This window comes from Cebus imitator, unplaced genomic scaffold (genome assembly GCF_001604975.1).
Source record: "Cebus imitator isolate Cc_AM_T3 unplaced genomic scaffold, Cebus_imitator-1.0 Scaffold197, whole genome shotgun sequence".
In the NCBI taxonomy this organism is placed as follows: domain Eukaryota; kingdom Metazoa; phylum Chordata; class Mammalia; order Primates; family Cebidae; genus Cebus; species Cebus imitator.
This window is the reverse complement of record NW_016107512.1, coordinates 2302692-2311784: the sequence shown is the minus strand read 5'-3', so window position 1 is coordinate 2311784 and position 9093 is coordinate 2302692. Positions and strand designations below refer to the sequence as shown.

The 9093-nt window shown below is 39.7% G+C and overlaps 1 protein-coding gene across 4 annotated transcripts in view; it reads right to left on the bottom strand.

Annotated features, from left to right (window-relative positions):
• Nucleotides 1–9093, bottom strand: part of POLH (DNA polymerase eta) — a 35533-nt gene that overhangs the window by 24887 nt on the left and 1553 nt on the right. The window contains exons 2-4 of one of the 4 annotated variants that reach the window (XM_017547371.1): nt 5619–5759; nt 4950–5084; nt 2522–2739 (exon numbers count right to left, since the gene is read on the bottom strand). In XM_017547371.1, coding sequence (XP_017402860.1) covers nt 2522–2739; nt 4950–5084; nt 5619–5755 — 490 coding nt within the window. In that variant the 5' untranslated portion in view covers nt 5756–5759. The remainder of the gene's footprint in view (nt 1–2521; nt 2740–4949; nt 5085–5618; nt 5760–9093) is intronic. The other 3 variants (XM_017547372.1, XM_037745325.1, XM_037745326.1) reach the window with 3 other exon arrangements.

The following is a 9093-nucleotide window of genomic DNA, read 5'->3' as shown; positions in this document are numbered from 1 at the left end:
AAAAAAAAAAAAAAAAGTAAATTATGCAATAATGTGGTACAGAAAGGTAAGACCAAAGAATATCTTTCTTATTACGATAAATTTCTGATGCTGGTCCCAGAATAATAAAATCTTGACATTTTTCATATCAAATGCTTACATACCATCATTTTGCCTCTTTCATATGTGGCACATCTTTATGTCCATTATATTTTATCCAGAGAACTAAATGATCTACAGCCTCTAGCTTGACATACTCTACATCATCAGGATCAGAGTATAAAATAATTCCTTAAGTCACAAGCTTCCCTGGGCAGTTCTGCTACTACCCTTCTGCACAATACATTAAAGGCATATCATACAACCAACTGTTCAGCGCAAAAGCAAAGTTTACATATTACATCTTTTTTTTTTTTTTTTTTTTTGAGAGAGAGAGTCTCGCTCTGTCACCCAGGCTATAGTGCAGTGGCATGATCTTGGCTCACTGTAACTCCTGCCTCCCGAGCCTCCCAAGTAGCTGGGATTACAGGTGCCCACCACCACACCCAGCTAATTTTTGTATTTTTAGTAGAGATGGGATTTCACCACATTGGCCAGGCTGGTCTTGAATTCCTGACCTCAGATGATCCACCTGCGTTGGCTTCCCAAAGTGCTGTATTACAGGCGCGTGTCACCGCACCCAGCCAAAACATAAAACTTAGGCAAAATTATTTGCTCTGGGGCATACAACTTAATTCCACATTCATAATATTCAATTTAAAAAAGGACCTCATTCTTAGCCAAATTCTTAGACCTGGAATCTAGGACTATCATAATCTAACATTATCACAAAAGCAAGTTTATATTGTCCTAATTTTACTCAAATCTAAGAAAAAAAATTAACCTTCAAGTACATAGTGTTAAAACACTTCATACAGATTATATCACTAATTTTTTTCAGATAAAATAAAAATAGATTAAAATTTTTTTTTATCATTTCTCAACACATCAGTAACCAAACAGAAAATGAAATTAAATAAATAAATAAAATAAAAGCTGGGCAACATAGTGAGACCTTGTCTCTACAAAAAATTAAAAAATTAGCCAGGCATGATGGCACACACCTGTAGTTCCAGCTACAGGTATTGATCGACTTACCACCTATGCAACTTACGACCATTCGACTTTACAACCACAATCGCTAGCCACGACTGCTCCGCGTTTGGCAGCGCAAATGTTGCCCAGCTGGGCGTACGACAGTGCGGACCAGCTCCCGGCAGCACTACCATCTCCGCGTGCACCATTTCAACTGTACATATAGCCTACTCAACTTACGACCAAATCGTGTTATGACCAGTCCACAGTCCTGACCGTGGTGGTAAGTTGAGCACTAGCTGGGCTAAGGTGCAAGGATTGTGTGAGCCCAGGAGTTCAAGGCTGCAGTGAGCCATAACTACACCTGTGAATAACCTCTGACAGCTACTGTACTCCAGCCAGGGCAACATTAAAAAAAAAGACAAGGAACCAATAATTAGGATATACAAGGAACTGTTATAAATAAAAAAATAAATGATTTTACCATTTTTCCATGGAAAAATGGGCAAAGATTATAAATAAGCAAACCACAGAAGCCAAAACTCAGTTGGCTTACAAGTGTATGAAGAGATCTTCAATCTCAATTAGTAATCAGAGAAATGTCAATTAAAGCAAAACTGGCCAGGTGTGGTGGTTCACACCTGTAATCCCAGCAATTTGGGAGGCTAAGGCAGGTGGATCAGGAGGTCAGGAAATCAAGATCATCCTGGCTAACACAGTGAAACCCCATCTCTTCTAAAAATACAAAATATTAGCCAGGTATGGTAGCACGTGCCTGTAGTCCAGCAACTCAGGAGGCTGACGCGAGAGAATCACTTGAACCCAGGAAGCGGAGACTGCAGTCAGCCAAGATCACACCACTGCACACCAGCTTGGGCAACAGAGCTAGACTCTGTCTGGGGAAAAAAAAAAGATATACACATATCTAAGATATATCAAATACATCAATGGGTGCAAGAGGGTGAGTGGGGTGCAGAGGGAGCAGGGAAATCACTACGAAGGGTAAAAGTAGTAAAATACAATTAAGAAGGGTCTTGTGAAGCCCATATGTAATCATGTGCAAAGAAGTGATTGGAAATTTTGAGTCACTCAGCTCCCTATACCTGATGTCCCCCTTTAAAAATCTTACCCTTCTTATAGATGAAGAAACCAAGACACTAAGTTACAATAATATAAATTAAGCTACCAATGACAAAGTACTCAGTCAGCCTTCTGCTTTCTATTGATAACACTAACCTGCCCTAGTTATATCTAAAGATAAATTTACTTTCATACAGATTTCACAGCTTCTCAACAGCAATATACCTGAAAAAATAAGAAAATTTGTATATCCTTCCATGTGAGTCTTTGTGATTCATTCAGGCTGTAGTTTAAGTTTCCTTTCAATTATTCCAAGGAGAATCAGCATGACCAAGCAAAGCAGGTTCCAAAGGCAGAAAGCAGAAGCAATACGATGCTATGGAAGTACCTTTCTGAATAGTCTCTTCTGCCGTTGTAGGGCCTTGGGGCAACCCTTCAATGTAAGTGCTTGGCAACAAGTCTGCTGAGATAGGCTGACCTTGTAGCTTTTGTAGTCTCTCTTGTACGGCACCGGTCAGATCTACATAAGCCTCATCGATACTGGCACGTTCAATCACAGCAAAACGAGACATTATCTCCATCACTTCAACACTGGCTTCCCGGTACCTAAGTAGTACACGGATCATTTACGAAGGTAATAAAGACAGCCAACCTTGAGATTGTCTGCTCCACTCCCCCACTGCCATAATGAACAATAATACACATAAATCAAGAGATGTGACTTAACAGAGACTAGATAGTAGTAACAACTGAAAGGGTCAACAGGCAGGCAGATGGTCAATAACAGAAGCATGGAAAAGGAAGAACCACAGAGCCAAACATTTTTAACAAAATGCCAGAATTACCAACGCAAAAAAAGTTTTCAGGCCATTAACATATCTATATGATAAGGAACTCTCTAAAAAGTAAAGAAATGCCTTAAATTGGTGTATTACTGTGATGACTTATTCCTTTTATTTTCATATATTCACCAAGAAGTCTTCTGCTTCTAATTCTGTCTTAAAAAAAAAAAAAAAAAAAAAGGAATTTACACACAACACTACACTGATCAGTGAACCAAAAGTATCTGGTCTTCCTCAGGATAGTATTTTCTTACTGTAAATTAACAAAGTGACATATGGATTTTATACTTCAGTCAATGGCGAGTTTGGTTAACATGTGAACTGGTCATCACCACATACACATACATACCTTAACCAACCATTTATAGATATACTAATATTCAAATTATCAAGTTGAAGATAAGCACCTAGAATGTGGTGATATGTCTGGGCAGGCAACCTTCCTCAGGGTACAGATACTAATCTCACCATATGTTTTCTATTCAAACCTTAATAAGCAGCTCTTCTGGCTGTATAGCTCGTCTTCTATGACAATATGCAGCTATTTTCTTTGCTTTAGTTTGGACCTGCTTTGTAGTGTCCAGTTCTTTGTTCCTACTGAATTTATATTTACCATAAAAATGAAAACATTGGTACCTCTTCATCATGACACCCATAAAAACTAGTATAATTACTGTTCTAAAACATTCTCAAATTAGAGAAATACTTCACCTTTTTTTTTTTTTTTAATCTTTATTTGGGCCAGGAAAAGGATAGGCCTCAAAGAAAATAAAGAGCAAGGCCAGGTGTGGTGGCTTATGCCTGTAATCCTAGCACTTTGGGAGGCTGAGGCAGGTGAATCACTCCCAAGGTCAGGAGTTCGAGACCAGCCTGACCATCATGGAGAAACCCCTCCATAAGGGAGTGAGGCCAAAAGTCCCAACTCTCTAAATATGCCTTGGTCTTTTTGGTGACCTACCCCATCCTGAAGCTGTTAGTCAACACCTCAGCTTCCTGAGTAGCTGGGACTAGAGGTGTATAACACCATGTCTGGCTATTTTTTCTTTTTTAATTTTGGTAGAGACAAGGTCTTACTACATTGCTTACTCAAATTCCTGAGCTCTACTAAAATACAAAATTAGCCAGGCGTGGTGGTGCATGCCTGTAATCCCAGCTACTTGGGAGGCGGAGGCAGGAGAATTCCTTGAACCCAGGAGGTGGAGGTTGGGGTGGGCCGAGATCACTCCATTGCACTCCAGCCAGGCAACAAGAGCAAAACTCCATCTCAAAACAAACAAACAAACAAAAAAAACAAGAAAGAAACAGCAATATACTCACACACAGCCAGAAAGGGATACTTCTAACATTGTGAAATATATATTGGGTCTCCATCTCGGTTTCCTGACACATAACTCCAAAAATCCTTGGAATCACCTTGGTCTCCCAAAGTGTAGGAATTGGCTGGGGTCTGTGCCTACCTCTGACTTAGCTATGCTGATACATTTCCCCCATTCCAAGGCTAAACTTCTAATATTTGCAGAGTGATAGCTTAATCTAAAAACAAAGAAAAGTAATCTCCCTTGAGATTGTTCAATTATGGCAACTAATTCCTGATATTGTACTAGAACATCAGTTTAACTCAGCCTTTCCTGGAAAAACTCTGTTTTACAGTCAACTTAGTAACTTCAAATACTTTAGACTTTTGGACATGAAGAACATGGGAATTGGTATTAAATCTTAATTTAACAATCAATTTTGAACAATTAAGGAACTGAATAGATGTCAAAGGCAGCAACTCTTATGTTACAATGGTTTTGAACTGTCCCCGAGACACAAATCAAAATCTGTTTTTTATTTCACAGAGACAAGTTGGCTGACCAAAAAGAATTTTTTCCAGATGTTATTTACAGAGTTAAATTCAAAACACCAGTTCCTAGCCTCATGAAGTATTATTTTCGACTCCTTTATGTCTCCATAAACAATGTTTTTCCTTACTTGGTGAGGTTAGCTTTCCCACGGGACTCACGAACTTGTGCCAGTAGAAGATCTGGACATAACTTCTTAGCATCATCTGCCCACATACTTCTAGTGACTCCAAATGCACGAGCTTCATAACTCACTGCAATTATTCTAAGGTTAGAAAAAAGAGAAAACAGAAAACATATGATCACAAGCAAACACAAGTAAAATTTAACACAGGTAAGCTATAAACATATCAGAAACTTTCTGACCACAGATGCCACCATTCAATCCCAAACAAAGCAGTTCAGAAATCTCAAAAATAGGGCCAGGCACAGTGGCTCATGCCAGCAATTCCTACACTTTGGGAGGCCAAGGCAGAAGGGCTACTTGAGGCCAGGAGTTCAAGACCTGCCTGGGTAATATAGTGAGCCCTGCCCTCAACCAACCCCCATCTCTGCCACCCCCGCAAAAAATAAAATCAGCTTGGCATGGTGGGATGCTCTTGTAGTTCTAGCTACTTGGGAGGCTGAAGTGTGAGGATTACTTGAGCCTAAGTCAAAGCTGCTGTGAGCTGATGGTGCCACTGCTCTCTGGATGGGTCAACAGAGAAAGATACTGTCTCAACAACAACAACAAAGCACCTACCACAGTGCCACTGTGTTATCATTGAATAATAGTTGTAACAATAACAATGATACGTACCCACCACCCTTCCATGATTTGTACTGTACAACTGCACAAGGTTTATTCCTCAAATGAGGATTTTGCCGCTGCTCCACTTGAACAAAAAAACAGTCCATGTCCACGAGAGCAACCACTCGATCCTGTCCAGTAGCCATTTTTCTGTAACACAACATGTTATGGACAGTTAGCAAATGCCAAGGAAAACTGTAATTCCCTTCTTTCACTGATGAGTTACCATGAGCATGAGAGAATGGAAACTAACAAGAATGAAACAGGCATTTAAATATACAGATTAAGTATCCCTTAACTGAAATGCTTGGGATCCAAAGTGCTTAAGATTTTGAATTTTTTCAAATTTTACAATATTTGCATTATAATCACCAGTTAAGCACTCATAATCAAAAAATCCTAAACCTACAATGCTCTAATAAACATTTCCTTTGAATGCTGTGTTGGTGCAAAAAAATTTTTGGAATTTGAAGCATTTCAAATTTCAGATTAGGGATACCTGAGTGGAAAAAACACAGTTTTTAAAATTCTTTCACTCAACAACAATCAAAAAGGTAGATTTCTGTGACCAAATGTGTGGGGATTTCTCCCCACCAACAAAGCAATAAATTCTGCAGCCGACACCAAGTGGGTATCCTCCAATTTGAGTCTGACATTATCTACCTGGAGAGTCAGTTCTCACAGGTTGATGGCTCAGTCCCACAAGACTGCCCCTATTTCTGATGTCAATCACAAGCCACAGGTTGCTACTGACTGGCTATAAATTGGGGCTCTCATGACCCTCTCTTTGGGTTTGGTTAATTTGCCAGAGTGGCTCACAGAACTCGGGAAATCACATTTACTAGTTTATTATAAAGGATAAACAGATGAAGAGATACAAAGGGCAAGGCATGTCTTCCCTGGGAACACCACTCTCCAGGAACCTCCTTTTGTTCCTATCCAGAAGCTCTTCAAACCCTGTCCTCTTGGCCCTTTTATGAAAACTTCGTTGGCTAGGCATGACTGACACCCATGCAGAAATGGTGACTAAAGGTAGGATCTAATACTAATAAACAGCCAAAGACTGTCTGCTCAGATTCTTCCTGGCCTCTCTGGGTAGCATTCCTTCTTCCAGGGTATGGGGTAGGAACTCTTCCGAAACGAAAATCTTATGACCCATAAGCAGAAAGACTGGAAGATTAGAGTCCTGCTTCGGGCAAATCAAAGGAGGGCAGGAGAAGGTCAGAGACAGAGATTCTGTTTTCTGAGGCTTGCTTCAAGAGCCCCAACATTATAACGAAAGCTAGGGGAGTTATGAGCCAGGAACCATGGACAAAAACTAACATACATATATCATAAGATCACAGGTACTGAACCTGTACTGCTGGCATAGGAATAAATTAGACAATTTTATGAGGGTAATACGTATTAAAAAGCTTTAAAAATACTCTCAAAAGAACTGACCACAGAAGGTACAAAAATAGCCAACTGGCACATAAAAATAGGCTGACCATCATTAGTCATGGGGAAATGGAAATTAAAATCACAATCTATATTACCAAGGGAAGAGAACCAATATTAAATCTAGTTGATAGACAAATCTCACGTATAAATTCAGGGAAAAGAGAAGCAGGAAATGATATATAACATCATAGCTTTCATGAAAAATGTCAACTTTTTACCCTGAAATACTTTTAGACTTACAGAAAATTGCAAAAAATGGCAGAGTTCTCCTACTCCGTTTCGTAATGTTAACATTTTACATAACACAATTATCAAAACTGAAAAATGAACATTGGTATATTATTAACTATATGCTTTACTCTCCTCCAATCTGTTGACAATTCCTTGGTTGTTCCTTGTTTTGCATGACCATGACACTTAAAGAGTATTGGTCAGCTATTTTGAGAATGTCTCTTAATTTGAGTTTGTGGGCCGGGCATAGTGGCTCACACCACAAATCACAAGATCAGGAGTTCAAGACCAGCCTGGGCAACACAGTGAAACCCCGTCTCTACTAAAATACAAAAAATTAGCTGGGTGTGGTGGTGGGCACCTGTAATCCCAGCTACTCAGGAGGCTGAGGCAGGAGAATCGCTTGAACCTGGAAGGCAGAGTTTGCAGTGAGATGAGATTGTACCACTGCAGTCTAGCCTCAAAAATAATAATAATAATAATAATAATTTGGGTTTCTCTGATGTTTTCTCATGATTAAGATTATGCATTTTTGGCAAGAATATAATGGCATTGATGTGCTCTCCTCAGTGCATCACATGGGGTGGGGGGAATAGATCCTGTCAGTATATCTTATTAACCATGATCAATTAAATGTTTTTTGCCACATTTCTCTTTATAAGGTTACTATTTTTCCTTTTGTAACTTAAAAATATCAAAGATACTTGATATCAAAGATACTTTATGACTGCAAACATCCTGCTTCTCTTCAACCTTTCAATCACTAAGCACCCATCAGTGGCTAGTGCCTGACACTTTGTAGCATTCTGTGATTTTCTACCCACCCATGTAAATTTCTCAAACACAAAAGAAAACTCACTCTAACAGATAAACATACATGAAGTTATGAACGGTAACTTGGAAGAACAAACCCTACATGCTTGAGAGTGGATGCCAATAATTTAACATTTTTAGTAATCTGGAAGAAGAAACATAAAGCAGTGGCTCCCAAAATTTGCTATATATTAAAATCATTTGGAAACCTTTACTTTTTATTTATTTATTTATTTTGAGATGGAGTTTCACTCTTGTTACCCAGGCTGGAGTGCAATGGCACGATCTCGGCTCACCGCAGCCTCCGCCTCCTGGGTTCAGGCAATTCTCCTGCCTCAACCTCCTGAGTAGCTGGGATTACAGGCACGCGCCACCATGCCCAGCTAATGTTTTGTATTTTTAGTAGAGACGGGGTTTCACCATGTTGCAGGATGGTCTCGATCTCTTGACCTCGTGATCCACCCGCCTCGGCCTCCCAAAGTGCTGGGATTACAGGCTTGAGCCACCGCGCCCGGCTACTTTTTATTTTTTTAAAGACAGAGTCTCACTATTGCCCAGGCTGGAGTACAGTGGTGCAATCTCAGCTCACTGCAACCTCTGCCTCCCAGGTTCAAGCAATTCTCCTGCCTCAGCCTCCCTAGTAGCTGGGATTACAGGCAGGCACACCACCCTGCCCAGCTAACATTTTTGTATTTTTAGTAGAGACAAGGTTTTGCCATGTTGGCCAGGCTGCTTTAAATACTATTGATATCTGACTGCCACAACTATATACACTAATTTAATCGGTATGAGTATGACCTGGGCATGGGGATTTTAAAAAGCTCTCAAGGTGATTCCCATATGCAGCAGTTTGGGAGCCAAGACCTATATAATAGAAACATCAGCAATCCATGATTCAAATAAGAGAAACACAGGTTATACAGTTGAGTGAGCACCCAACTGTATTCTAAAAAAAGCTTTTCAAAAATTAACATTCATCTTGAAAAAAACACGTCCA